Here is a 15,663-nt window from a genome sequence, read left to right as displayed (position 1 = left end):
AAGAATGAAACTGAGGGCAGCTCATTGGATGTAACGGACTCAACCCACTGTTGAAAGCGTTCAATTGAAAAGAACCAAAAGTAAATCGAACCAGGGCACAGACATGTCAACTAAGGAAGCCAACACACTGCTAGCCCCCCATAAATCCCAGTGCCACAATGTTCCTCATAGGGAGTTCACTACTGGTAGCCTGATGATGGGCTCCACGCGGCCGATAAATAGAGGTCGCTTACTTGAAATCTTTAACAATCGCCCCCCCTTAAGAGTGATAAAAAGCAGTGACTTTGACTATGTGGGACTATGCCCTTACTATGTAACCAAGGTTCATTGTACATCTGCTGAAGTAGCTGACCTAATTAGGGCTGACTCGGCACCACGTGCTAGATGGGGTTATGAAATAAACTGTGAAAGCTTTAAAAATGGCCCTTATAAAGATCAAACAACTGTAAATAAGGGGGATAGGAAGAAGGTAGAAATTAATAATGCAAAGGTAGATAAGATCACTGAAGAGGTAAGTGACTCGAATATTGAATCTGATTGGGTACGGCCATGCTCATTATTCCCAGCCATTGCAAGGAAACCTTCATTATGTATTGAAATGAGCTCCTGGAATACTCAGGGCACAAACACCTTTTTAGCTCTAACGGCCCATGTAAATCTCTTACTTCTGCTGATATAATACTATTACAGGAAACTTGGTTGTTGGGGTTGGTGCAATTTGATGGGTATACTACATACCTGCGTCCTGCTTTTAGGGGACAAAAAGGCCGCCCACGTGGTTGGCGATTCTTGCAGCCAATAGCTTGAAAGCCAAAGAATGGTTGGAAGTGGAAATCTATAAGAATTTGTTAATTGTAGAGGTGCAGGTTGATCTGAATCATGACTTATTGGTAGTAAACATCTCTGACCCACCGGAAGGTGCCTTTACAACTCCAGGTATTTGATGTTTTAGGAATAAAGCATGCAGAAGAGTCTAGTCTAAATCTATTTATTGGCGGTGATCTGAATGCCAACTGTGCTACAGCGGAAGTCAAAAAGGCAACGACTGAGGCGGTCTCTGAATTTCATCGAAGATGTGTCCAAATAAAGAATGCTTTGGGATGGTGCACAAGCTATGGAACGTCTAATCCTAAAGGGTACAGTAAAAGGGGATATTCTGTCGCTCCTACATGGTGCAGTGGAAATCGATACTCTACGTTGGACTTTATCCACGTTTGTGAAAGATGATACTTGGAGATAATGGAATTGCAGATTTTATTCAGATTATAGTGATCATGCCATATTGACATTCAGGTACCAGCTGCCTCTCTGAAGCATACCTGCTTACATAAAGTGGGCCCAACCAATGTTAACTCAGGTGGTCATAGGCTGGGTTGGATGGATACAAATTTGGAAAAAGCGAAAATGTGGGTTATGGAAGTTGATGAAGAATACCTTAATATGGAGATCACAGATGATATAGGGTTTATGCCCCTGGGTACATTTGTATCCCTAAAGCAGGGGCACAGGGTGGCAGGCTGTTTGACAAGGTTATTTGTGCTTGGGAAAAAAGCCGAGCCATGAACTTAGAAGGATTGATGAATCCAACTTGAGGCATATGGAAAGGTCCCAGACAATACATAAAGTGAAAAATGAGTACAAGAACTGGGTAAAAAGATATTGGATGTCTGCAGACAATGGCTTTATGGTCTTTCCATCTAAAACTTCCAACAAACGTTTTTGCATCGAACACCCAACCATCATTTTTTGTATTTTTTTGGGGGGTCCCCTGTTTTTTACCCTTAAACCCCCACCCCAACGAAAATTAACCCTTTACCCATCACATATATGCATTTGATGCATATATTTTCGATGGATAGGTTTCGATGGAAACCTTTTCGATGGAAACACCAGATACTCAGACAATGTAGTGTAGCAAAGTATGGTGAGGCGTGATTGATGGAGACAGTAAAAAACTTTGGCCGAAACATAAAGCCCGGACTAAAAATGGTGGCAATGAAATCACCTGTAGCATAATGAAGCCTCAGAGGAAAAATGGATTTTGGATAAATTTGCCGGCAGCGTACACGCTGTGGAAACAAAGTCTCCAATGGGGTCTCAATTCGAACTAGAAGATTTGATTAAATTAATTAAAGGTCTCAAATCTTCACACGCAGCTGGCCCGTTGGCCTATGTAACTTGATTGTAAAAGCTAACCATGCACTGTGGGCAGACATCCTAAAAACTTTGTTCTCAAAAATAATAATCTCTGGAAGACCTTCTGAATCTTGGAAGATATCTCATGTAATCCCTTATAGAAAAAAGGACCAAGGGATGTGCCGGCAAACTACCGTCTGCTTGCGCTGACGGATTGTTAGGTATCCACCTGCCACTAGACTCCAGTCACGCACACAAGGTCTCACGGGCTCTGCTAGTTTACATGATACTTCACAAACTATGAGTAAACACACACTCATCTCACCCAGACCTCAGTTGACGGCTAAGCGACTCGTTCTGCATAAGAACCTTTGCCGTTTTACACCACGTCATGATTTGCACTACATTTCCCAGAGGGCTCAGCCTACGGGACGTTACGGTCGTTCCTGGCGGTTGGCATGGAAACTATGGCGCCCGTGATTGTTTCCTCATCACGTTCGCATCCATGTCATGTGACTTTGCATTACTTAGTGCTCGATTGCCATGGGTTCCGCGCTTCTGATTACGCGGAAGTGTGCTTTGTTTCCTGTTTTTTTAACTTTTCTGGATTTCTGCTGCCTCGACCTCGGACTTCGTTTTTGGATCAGTCTCCTGCCCACTCCTTGTCTGCTTTGTTTGCCTGGATATTATTGGAACTTTGGTATTTGGACCCTGGTACGTTTCCTTTGGATTGTCTTGCTGCTCCCTTGTCTGCTTCGTGTGCTGTTCGTTTCTATGCAGCGTCTCTTGTGCTTCCCACGAAACACGATGTACCAGACCTGTTTGACTTAACCTTCACTACAACCTTCCAATTTAAGTGCTTATATCCCAATGTAACATCAGCCCTTATTCCGTTTCCCTCCAGTTGTACACCTTGGACTAGTGACTGCCTGCTTGGTGTGCTTCTGTTTGTCCTCGTTTCGTCGGGTCCTCCCATTTGGAACTAGAGACTCTATGAAGGCGTCCTCGTGTCGTCGGGCACAGTTGGGCTGTTGCTACCTGTATACAGCATTTACTCCTTGTTCTTCCATGCTGACATTCCTTGGGTCCACGGTAAGGTACATAATTCACATTGCACATATTTCTCGAAAATTTAGAACTTCCACCACTTATTCTATTGTCTTTTGTTTGCTCTGTCACAGAATTAAGGAGGATAGTTTTCCCTGCACTTCTTACCGGCTCCTGTCTTCCTCCCATTAGAGGTTGGTTCTGCTACTTATAGTACTCTACGAATATATTGCATTGAGCTGTTACTTAATCAGGGTGTTTTTCATAGGGTCCTGGAGTTGCTGGCATCACCTTGTGATTGATCCTCTGGGCGTCTTCTCGGATCCTCCTGGCGGTTCGTGGATTTCCATTTTTCAAAGAATGCCACAGACTGTCTGTTATTAGGCGGCCAGTCAGTAGCATTGTTGGGAAGAAGTCGCCGGCTACACTACGTGGTCATGTAATTTCTGTGGATTTCTGACACAGATATATCAAGTGAAGGTTTCTGCTCTTTACTCTTGAAGGAAATAAATCAGTGGGTTGAAAAAGAAGACATCACCTTTAGATTCCAGACTGGTTTTAGAAGGGGGTGCTCAACTAACATGAATATGTTTATTGTAAATACCCTCCTACAACAGACTAAGGTGAAAGAGACTTTGCCTATATATCTTATGTCTGCTTTTGATACAGTGAATAGGGTATAACTCTGGGCTAAACTGGAGAAGCTGGGAATGCCAGAACATCTACTGTATGCTACCAAGTTGGTATACGAGGATAATGCGGCTAGAATCAGGATGAGTAACATGGCTGAACTTTCAAAACAGATACCAATTAGGAGGGGAGTCAGACAAGGTTGTGTTCTGGCTCCTCTCCTTTTCAACCTGCAAATATCTAACTTTGGCAGTGTTTTTGAAGAAAAAATGAACGCCTTTCCTAAATCAGGTGATAATAAAGTTGGTTGGCTTGGATGCACAGATGATCTGATAATGTTCGATAACACCTTTACTGGAATCAGTTACAGTGTCCAAGCAACCATAAATGGTGCAGTATTGAATGGATTAAAGGTTAAAAAACCATTTTATGTCAGCTGGAAAAAAAACACGCAAGAAGGTGCTCTTATAGTAATTGCCCACTTGTGATTAATAGGGTGACAAACTATACATACCTGGGATATGATGTAACATCTAAGAACTAAAATGAAATATTATTGCACAATAAAAGAGTTAAAACCCTATCAACTAGGCCAGGTATTTCCCAGTTCTAAAAAAAAAAAAAGTCAGGCTATAGTCTTAGAGTTATAAATATATATAAACAAACATCATCTTCAGCCTTTTTATATACCTTGGAAACATCTTATGATGACCTGATAAGTTGGGCCGACAAACTAGAAGGTCGCATTTGGAGAAAGATCCTAGGTCTTACAAACTATACTCCTGTTGAGGCGATACGCCTCGAATTGGGCCCGATTTAATTATCAACTCTAATAGATATATATAGAGGCATCAACTATATATAAAGATACAATTTGCAAAGAAAATTCCCTTCTGGACATTGTTAAGAGTCACTAAAGCACAATAAGGTATTTAAAAGGAAAAATTAGGCATTTTTTATGAAGATAAATTTGGCACTGCATTGGGACTATGGTGAAAGGGCACTATTGAAATCCTTTACAGAACAGTGCCGACAAATGGGATTGGGTGTCCAGCCATGATAAAGTGGCCACTATGAAATCCCTGAGTACATACACAAGGAGGCACTTAAAAAGCCACAATTTTATATAAAATGACTACCTTCACCTTTGAGGCAGAGGATATTTTAATAGGATGGTGGTTCTGGCGATAAAGGGTGCATGGTTAGGACTCCTGAACGAAAAACGGCTGTGTACTTTATGTAATGTTGTTCAGAAGATTGAATCCACAAAACACGTTTTAACGTCTTACCCTACTATGAACGCGTGCTATGGGCATTCTCTGAGCCGTCATGTCGAAAATGTGATTGCTATTACAAGTGAGGTTTTCTGGCTGAGATGGGCCTTCGGTTATAGGCGTGTACTGGCTGCGATAGTTCAACTATGGAAAGGTGATCAAGCTATCTTCAAATTCTAGATGATGAGAGATTGTTGGGAAATCTGTAATCTAAGCCAAATGAATCTAAAAAATATTTAGGAGGCAATGTTTTATGATGATTGTTTTGACATTTTTACACTTTTGTATAATTGATGATGTTGATAATGTTAATGTATATTGTAATGATTGTGAATTTGTTATATGTATTTGTGTAAAAGTTTATCTGAAATATATAAACAATGAAATATTATAAAAAATACAAAAAAAACAGGAACCCAAAGTTATTTTCATCCCAAAACAATGATACAAGTTAGAGGAAAGATTAATAAGGTTTTACCAAAGGGTAAGAAAATGGGAATCCGAGACTCTGAGATGGAGGAGGAAGACCACCTGTGACGAAAGAGAAGGGAACCATCACACCTGAAGACACTAGAGTCCCTAGAATCTACCCAATTATGTGCTTCTCTTCAGGAGAAAAAGGACACTGATCTAGGCAGTGTTCCTTGGTTGCTTGACGATGGGCACAATAATGTGATTTTATTATTCACTAATACATCGAGCGTCTCTTGGCAGGACATGCAGAGAAACACAAAAACATAAACAGTGCTTCAATGTCGCACAGAATATAACATTTCACATGTTCTTATCTAATTTATTGTTGGTAGGTAGAAGTCGCTTTGATCAGCAGCCTTGTATTTTTATTATTCTATTTTTAATTGTGAACTAGCAGATAGTAATTTGTTTTTTTTCTTTGTACTATGATTTCATAATATTGCATTCTGAAATATATCTTTTTGATATTGATAGATGCATAATATGAATAAATAATGGAAGCATGAATAAGCAAGCGATCACAAAGTGCCAGCGGAACAGAAGCGCACTGCGCAGTGCCAGCAACACCGGCATTGATCATGTTGAAGTGCCACCTACCTTATATGTTGTTCCTCGCCGCTAAAGCCAGGTCCAAATATTGTGTGCATCCCAGCACAGGTGTGGGTGTCTTCAAGAACTCTGCAATGAAAAAGGAGATTGTGTTCAGTGCTGGACACTTGAGCAGAAGGCTTACACTGCTGTTCCAATCTCGGAGTTCATTTATTCCAGTTGGGGTACAGTTCTTATACAAGTACATTTAGTCTGACAAAGATGAGGAATTATAAGCAACCAAAGTTTGTTTCAAACAAAATAAGACGGATTTACAGGCAATCAAAAGCTACATATATACAGGCACATAGCACATAAATGCAGATCTCAAACTTCAATAAAGTCAGGAATATTTACAAATACATAGTAGTTTCCTCCTTGTTAAACTGCTCCAGCCTCATGGTTGCCTTCAACAATCTTAAATAAAAAGTATACATGATTTGACTGAGGTATCTTTAAAAATCAGCAGGTTGCACTGAAAAATAAAATGTTCCATTAAAATGTAAATATTCTTAGTGGCAAAAAGTTGGCCACCCCCCCATCATCCTAACTCCGCTGCCACCAATAAGAATCTTCAATTATTCCAATGTTCTCCATATGGAGGCATTGATGGCCAATTGTACTCGATCCTAAAATGTATAGCCAAATTCTCTGAGGCCTGAAAGAACAAGCATTGGCAAAGCCAACCGCTTGGTCTTTTGTGTAGGCATGGGATAGGCATTTACCAGGCACTGCCATAATGGTACCATCTGGCCATAAATTGGTGCCAGATGTCAAATGGTGGGATTGCCCGGGCATAGGATAGCAGTGCCAGGCAAACGCTCATGTAGTAGCTATACACAAACCAAAATGCAATATAACTCAGGTGACTGAAGGCACACATGGTTAAGAGATTTTTATTACACCAGTAGCACATTTACAGCTCAAATCAAGTCATTAACTCTCAAAAGACTGCTTAGAAAAAACCCACTATTAGGACAACATTTGATCTTAAAACATGGTAGAGTGTCAAGATATTCAGGCCAAGGTCATTGTGGTCCTCCTGGAAGCTGTCGCCCCGAGTAATGAGCGCCATTTTGCCTTCCAACATGGCACGCTGCGGGTCCATACAGAAGCTGTCAGATCGCTCTAGTGCTCCAGGGAAACACACGCCCGGCTGCTGATCGCAGCACGCGTTTACTTATTTAGAACGCCGACAGAGCGATCTTGCGTCTCAACGCTCGGTAATGCTCTTACCTTGCTCAGCACTTGGTTCTTGTTCCTTAACCCCCTTACTCTGCTTTCACCTTATTGTGCCTTACATCTCGCTATTCCTTCGTCCTGGTGCCTGCCTTTTCTGCCACTCTGCCTTTCTCTTCAATCTTCGTCCCAAGTTGCTGGGGTGACTCGTCTCCCCAAACTGCAACGCTTGCCTGGAATTGGATTGGTTAATTGCCGGAGTCACTCCACAGATCTGCAGGGGTCAACATCTCCATTGTGCTCACAGGTTTTATATTTCCGTCAGGAAGGTTTTTCGCCTGTACATTTCGGCAGTCTTTCCAGAGGTTACCTGGCCTGAGCAACACCTTCCAGGCAGGGTGGCATCTGGGGAGTCTTGCCGCTATCTTCATGAAACGGGGTCCAAGCAAAAGAACTGTCAAGGAAAAACCCTTGCAAGACATCACAGAAGAAAACGCAGGTGAGGCATACCAGGGATTCTGAGGATTCTGATATAGAGCTAGTCGAAAGAGATCCCAATAGGATGTTCCTTGGGCTCGAAGGGGCATGCAGCGGGTAGGAATGGTCATATGGATTAGTAGGCGCATGGGCAGTGAATAAGTGGGTAAATTACCAAACACCCTCAAGCTGTGTGTGCCTTGTGAGGCAGGCATGGTATCACAAGTAAGGACACAGACACGAAGGTACACGTTTCCACACCTTCATTAAGGGTGACTGGGGTTGGTGACTTCCTATCTGGCCCTAATTCTATAATGGGATGAGTCTCGACCATCACAGTTAAATAAAAAGGACTGAGTCAGTCAGGCAAACAAAGGGAAAAGTCTGTGCCAGAAACCTATACTTGCCCTCACGTTTTATAATAACTAAGTGTGGGAAAACGTGTGAAAATAAAGCGCATCAAAAAGAAAGTCAGAATGGAAGTGGCTCACCACTCCCTTCCCCAAGTTCAGGTCCCTGGGGCTCTTACACAGTTCCTTCAAGGTGGGCAGTATGCACAGTTCACAGATTTCCCATAAATCTGTTAGGCTTCCCTCGCCTATTTCAGTGTTGGTTCAACGTGCATCACAGTTCTCTTCAATGGCTTCTTTCGGGCTTCCCTCATCCGGCTTCACAAGTCACAAACAGATATTCACCATGCTCCTTCTTAGTTACTTTCACAGGCTGCCCCTGCCTTTCTTCAAACACTTAAACGTTGCCCAAACACTTTCCAGCCAAACAGCTGCGCTTCTCAGAGCTGGGGGAGAACTCCCTTACCCAGCCTTAGTACTTCTCTTTCACAACGTTCACCTGTCAGAGACCTTTGTATCCGCACAATATTCTCACCCCCACGCGTGACCACTCTGACAATAGGGTTGGTTTCTCAATGTCCGTGCCTCTTGCACTTGGTTTTGCAGAACGGGCCCTTGGCCACTCTGTTCCTCGTTTCATCTAAAATATCAATTCACTTCCACATTAGCCTTTCAGTATCTCTGCAGGCTCTCTTTCCCTCGTGCCCTTTCCTTCAATGGCTCCTTCACTTTCACTTTCATTATTCACTGCTCTGTTATCTTCCAAGAAGCATTTAGCAATGTGCCTTCTCACAAGGCACCGCTCCATTACTTAGTTATCGGCTCCCTCGCCGGATAAATACATTCAAGCTTTCAGTTCAATGTCTTTATCCTTCAACGTGTAGCCTTGCGTGTAATACTGTAGCTTTCCATAAGCACGTGTTTCACAAACCGGCCCCTCCCTTTCTTTGAACTCACTGGCTGTGATTGCTTTCGTGCATCCTGTTTTCAGCTTGTAGAGGTCAGGGTCTTGCCCACATGCCCCTCAGATACTCCTGGGCAGCCTCACAATCGCGGGGAGGAAACAAGCAGTTTGCTGGCGCATGGAGGAACGGGATTAGCCGGCCCCTCGGCTTTCTTCTCTGAACTCTCCCGGCTTCTTGGAGACACGGCTCCTTCACCATGCTTTCTCTGGCCTCAACTTGCAGCCTGTCCCGTTCTCTCTGGCCTGGTTCTCAGCAGCTCTCTCTCAGCTGCTCCTCTGTCTCTCCATCTAGCATGCCTTCCTTCTTGGCCCCTGTCTCGCTCTCCGTGTCTTTCTGTGCTCCACCTTTTATAGTTTGGCAAACGGTCCATGAGTTTCAGGCGTGTGTGATTGTGACTAAGGGCCTGACCCTGCCTGGCCTCATTAGTGGGACAATGCCAGTGCATGTTACTAGTGGTAATTCTGCTAGTCTCAGTAGTTGGGCTGATGAGGAAAGGAGGGGAGTTAAGGGAGTTGTAGTATCCCATAAAGGTAGAGGGAATATGAGGGAAATTACTGTCAGGAAATGGGGATACCATACGTTGCAGGCCCGCTATGACAAGCGAGACCACCACAATCGCGACGAAGGTGGGATAGGGGGCAGGGCAACGCTCCTAGGAGCCCGCAGCAGCTCACCCCCGCCGAACGCAGTGAAGAAGCTCACAGTAGCGGGCCCCGCCAGCTGGTGTAGTTTATGCACGGCCCGAGCCGCGGCGGTAAGAACACGCCCCCAGCGACACGTCAGTGCCTCAGGGGAGGCCCAACATCCGCGCCCAACACCCATGCCCGGAGCAACCCTACGTGGCGATCAGCCGGGACACAACGCTCACGTGTCCCGCACTCACGAGGAGAAACACAAGCTCAGGAAGCCCGCGAAAGGCCCCAGGCTCATGAATCTAGGAGGTAAGCCCCGCAGGCCATCTCTGAGCTCACAGGGCGCCGCATGGAGTGCCAAAGGCCTCCCCCCCCCTGAAGGAACTTGAGCAGGGTGCCCTCCCCCCCTCTCTGCAGACGGTGCTCGTGCCCTGTGAGGCGGCCGTCCCACACCGATAGAAGGCGGGGCCACACCCTAGAAGAAAGGCCAGAACTAGCCCTCCCAAAGGCACGCCACACAGTTGAGGGCCGGAGGCGGCAACAGAAACCCCATCACCATGTCAGGACAAGATGATGGCCAAGGGGGGCAGGCACAGGCGATCGCGCCCCAGGGCACAGGGAACACCCGCATCAGATCATGTGCCCTACCAGCTACCGGATACTTTGGCTGCCCAAATGCCAGGAGCATTTGATGTAATGGACATAAGTAACGTGGGCCCTCGGTGGACCAAATGGATCCGAGATTTCGACCTGTACATGGGAGCTACAGGCCCAGTCGCAGATGCACGACAGGTATGCAACCCGAGACATAATCGATGAAATGCCACAAGACTCCATAGACTCGATCCAAGGCCTCAAAGAAGCATTAGCGCCATATTTTGCACCCGATACCAATGTAGATTACGAAAGACATCTATTTCATAGCACCAAGCAGATCAAAGGGGAGTCCATGGATGCCTATGTGATGCGACTACGCACCAAGCTAAAGCACTGTGATTTTGCCAACTATTCAAATACCGAAGCACTAAGATCGCAAATCATCTCGGGGTACGAATCAGACTTTTCGACGGAAGCTGCTGCAGAAATCTCGCACGCTGGAGGAAATTCTAGCACTGGCGAGAGTAGAGAGAGCCATCGACTCCCAGGTCGAAAGTTTCGGCAACACCACCATAGGGGAGAACGTCAACAAACTGCAAATGGAAAGGAAACCCGAAGAACTCTTCTGTTATAAGTGTGGTTTCGAATATCCACATGAGGGTACATGTCCAGCCATAGGCCAAAGGTGCACTTGTGCGGCGAAGAGGGTCACTTCAAGGCGGTGTGCAGACTGTTCCGCGACAGAGGTAGAGACAGGCCCAGGGAAAACACCTCTCGCCCAAGAAGCAGACACAGAGGGTCCACAAGCAACAATCCAGTCCCTGCCACAGGGACCACTCCAAATCAACCGGCAGGTGATAAGCGCGACAGAGAGTCCGGAGAAGACCGGCAAAGAAGAAGGGAAAGGAGAAGGCAAGCCATGCGTCCAAGAACGGACCGCCGGTCCCGCCGACACGTGCGATACCTGGTGGAACAGTCCCCCACAGATTCTGACCTCAGCTCATCAGGGAACGATCAGAAGAGGAAAGCATATGTATATGCACTAGGGAACCCCACAGCAACTGCCCACAGCCCAACGCTCATCATCAAACTTCAGGAAAAGCCCACCGAATTTCTCATAGACACTGGGGCTACCGTCAATGTGGTAAGCGAAAATATTTACAACGATCTCCCTCAAAAACCCAAATTACACCCGGCAACTGTGAACATATATGCATATGGGGCCAAGACACCTCTGAAATGTTTGGGACAATTCAATGGCCTCTGCAGGTACAAGGGCCATGAAATGAAGGTACCCATACACGTACTAGCCACTGAGACAGACAGTGGTTGCGTCCTTAGATTTAAAGCAGCCGCGGACATGGGCCTCATTCACATTTTGTACAACATCATGGTGCACAAATACATAGACCCTGTTGAAATGGTGAACAACCTATACCCCAAAATCTTCAAAGGGATAGAGAAGCTTCGCAACAGACAAATACGGCTCCATGTGGACGATTCCATCCGCCCCGTAGCACAGCCATATCGAGGGATTCCAGTTAACATTAAAAAAATAGTGGAGGATGAGCTCAAAAAGCTACTCGAACAAGACATCATCGAGAGGGCCACTGGTCCCACAACATGGGTCTCACCGATTGTCCCGGTTCCCAAGAAAGGCTCGGATGCCATAAGACTATGTGTAGACATGTGACGCCCTAATCAGGCCATCAAAAGGGAAAGACACCCAGCACCAAGAATCACAGACATGATACATTTACTAAATGGAGCGAAAGTATTCTCCAAACCGGACCTCCAAAAGGGATACCATCAACTAGTCTTACACCCAGACAGCAGAAACATCACAACGTTTGTTACACATGTTGGTCTCTTCGGATACAAGAGACTAAGCTTTGGGGTGTCGTCGGCCGCAGAAACATTCCAGGCTGAGGTCCACAACGTTATAAAGCACATTCTGAACTGTCTAAATTATTCAGATGACATCCTGGTGTTCGGAACAGATGCTAACAAGCACGATGAGACCCTGATGTTGGTGTGCAAAGCGCTACATGATGCCAATCTCACGCTTAACAGAGAAAAATGCGAATTTCGGAAGAACACACTGAAATTCTTTGGACACATCTTCTCTGAAGCAGGCATGACCCCAGACCCAGACAAAGTGGCAGCACTTAACGACACGGCAGCCCCCGCCAATGTGTCAGAGCTTCGGTCATTCTTGGGTCTTGCCAGTTATTGTAACCGATACATTCGAGATTTCGCGTCGGTCAGCGAGCCGCTCAGACAACTGACACATCAGGACACCAAGTTTGAGTGGACACAAGAGTGCCAAAAGGCGTTCGAACTAATAAGGGAAAGAGTAGCCAAAGCAGAAATCATGTCCTACTACGACCCAAGCAGACAGACGGAACTCACGGTTGACGCCAGCCCTGTTGGACTGGGTGCTATATTGGCACAAAAGGACCCGAAAGACCAGTCGAGGAAACACGTAGTAGCCTACGCCAGCCGCAGCCTATCCTCCACGGAAACAGCGTATTCTCAGGCGGAAAAGGAGAGACTTGCTGTCGTATGGGCGTGTGAACATTTCCATCTATTCCTTTATGGCAAACCCTTCCAAGTTGTCACCGACCATCAGGCACTCCTGTTCCTATATGGCAACCCACAGGCCAAGATGCCCCCGCGAATCGCCCGATGGGGACTGAGGCTTCAAGACTATGCATTCAAGATCGTCCACAGACCTGGGAAAGGTGAAAACCCGGCTGATTTTCTATCCAGGAGACCAAGAGGAGAAATTGCCCCAGAACCATCCGTGGCTGACATATACTTACAATATCTTGTTCACCAGGCTGCCCCGGAGGGAATCAACATGGAAACACTAGCCAGGGAAACGGAAAATGATCCAGCTTGCTGCATCATTTGTGAAGGTCTGGAGTCAGGACAGTGGCGAAGAGCAAAGGAAAAGGGGAGAGTTGCCGGCGGTAAGGTGCAGGAGGACGTGGAACGACTACTGCAAGTAAAAGATGTACTCGCAGTATCAGAGGATCACATGATCCTAAAGGATTGCAAATTATTCATTCCAGAAGCAATGAGGGCCAGAGTCGTGGAACTGGCACACGAGACACACTGAGGCATGGTTTACACCAAACGCATGCTCCGACAGAAGGTGTGGTTTCCCCACATGGATGCGCTAGTAGAGGCCGCCCTGAGAACATGCCCCACTTGTTGCCTCATTATGCCAAACCGACACCCCGAACCACTAGTCATGTCGGAACTTCCCCAGAGAGTATGGGAAGCAGTGGCGGCGGACTTTTTCGGGCCTATTGAAGGAGGGAAGTACGTCCTGGCAGTAATGGGTGAATACTCACGGTATCCCGACGTAAGGATCATATCATCCACTGCAGCGCATCATGTCATCCCAGTTCTGGACCACATGTTCTCAGCCTACGGGGTACCACGAGTACTCAAGACGGACAACGGGGCCCCATTCTGTGGACATCAGTTTACCCAATTTGCAAACTACATGGGTTTCCACCACAAAAAGGTCACGCCACTATGGCCTCAGGCAAATGGAATGATAGAGCGATTTATGGCCAACTTGAAGAGAGCCCTTCAAATCGCCCGTCTCACAGGCCAGCCATATGAGCAGGTGCTAAATCAATTGATGAGATACTATAGAGGAACCCCTCACAGCACCACAGGAAGGACACCTGCCGAATTGATGTTTGGACACAATACCCAGACACGCATCCCACAGGCAGAAGGCATGACACCATCACCCGCCCTGGATCAAGAGGCGCGAGAAAGAGACAAAGCAGCGAAAGCTTGCATGAAAGAATATACTGATGCTCGCAGGCAAGCTCAGCCCTCCACGATTGGAGTCGGAGATGTAGTAGCGGTGCGACAACCGGCGACACACAAGCTCACGGCCCCCTTTCGCGAAGAACCTTTGCTTGTCACCCAGAAAGAGGGGTCTATGATCTCAGCCCAGGGGTCCGAGGGATCCATCACGAGAAACTCATCTCACTTCAAAGAACTTCCTCCCAGTGGAGCCAGGAGGCTAAGCGGCAGGGTGCAGATGCACCTAGACTATGAGTTGGACGACTCCTACCAGGCGGACCAGTGGGACTCAGAGGACACCGAGCCGGAAAGAGAAAGCCCCAGTGCGGGGAGCAGACCTTCGGCCGGGCCGAGTCAGGCCCGTCCACAGAGGGTTCAGAACAGACCTCGTTGATGGATAGAGGAAATGGACTAGAAGCCCACCGGACTCTCGCCCGTTGCGAGAAGACTGGTAACCGTTTAAAAAGGGGGGAGATGTCATTTTGACGTTCCCATAGTAACGCAGGGGCGGGAGGGAACGAGGAAGGGGAAGTGATGTAACGGGGGGCGGGATCGGGGGTTCGGGAAGGAGTTGGAATAAAGAGGACTTGAGTTTGAAGCGCTCCGTGTCCCGCGTCTTTCTTGATACGTTGCAGGCCCGCTATGACAAGCGAGACCACCACGCCAACACAATCAAAATTAAGCAGTTGTAAAACCCAGTGGTTTACCGCACTACCTACATGTGAGTCTAGATACTGAAGTTTATCAAGAGATGTGCTCGTTTATAGAGTCAGATAACTATGGTGGGGCAATCACGTCTTCAGCATCTTCATGCTGTGAACAGCAGTCCACAGCCCGAGGGCAGTGGCATATCCTGGTAACAGCGGTATATCCTGGGGACAGCAGCAAAACATGGGGCCAGTGGCATATCCTGGGGGCAGTGGCATATCCTGAGGGACAGCGGCATACCCTGGGGGACAGCGGCATATCCTGAGGTACAGCAGCATATTCGGGAGACAGCAATATAGCCTGGGGGCACCGTCATAGCCTGGGGGACAGTGGGGGACAGTGGCATAGCCTGAGGAACTGCAGCACATCGTGGAGATAGTGGCATATCCTTGAGGACAGTGTCATCATAGCATGGGGGACAGTGGTATAGCCGGAGGTACAGCAGCATATCCTGGGGGGTAGTATCTTAGCCTGGAGACAGGGGCATAGCCTAGGGGACAGGGGCCTATTTTGGGGACAGAGGTATAGCCTGGGGTACAGGGGCATATGTTAGGGATAGCGGCATTGCCTGGGGGACCATGGCACATCCTCGGGGACAACAGCATTGCCTGAGATATTGTGATATCCTGGGGGACAGTGGTATAGCCCGAGGAACAGCAGCATATTGTGGAGATAGTGGCATATCCTGGAGGACAGTGCCATCATAGCATGGGGGGCAGCGGCATATCCTGGGGGACAGGGACATAGCCTGTGGGACAGGGGCATAGCCTGG

General features: G+C 46.8%; 1 protein-coding gene across 1 annotated transcript in view; it reads right to left on the bottom strand.

Annotated features, from left to right (window-relative positions):
• Window positions 1-15,663, bottom strand: part of LOC138491098 (probable cation-transporting ATPase 13A4) — a 1,104,196-nt gene that overhangs the window by 700,140 nt on the left and 388,393 nt on the right. The window contains exon 5 of the mRNA XM_069617413.1: window positions 6,159-6,239. Within this exon, the coding sequence (XP_069473514.1) occupies window positions 6,159-6,239 (81 nt within the window). The remainder of the gene's footprint in view (window positions 1-6,158; window positions 6,240-15,663) is intronic.

The sequence above is a fragment of the Ambystoma mexicanum genome, chromosome 10, assembly GCF_040938575.1.
Source record: "Ambystoma mexicanum isolate Mex_15411 chromosome 10, UKY_AmexF1_1, whole genome shotgun sequence".
NCBI classification, from domain to species: domain Eukaryota; kingdom Metazoa; phylum Chordata; class Amphibia; order Caudata; family Ambystomatidae; genus Ambystoma; species Ambystoma mexicanum.
This window is presented reverse-complemented; position numbering and strand designations above follow the sequence as displayed.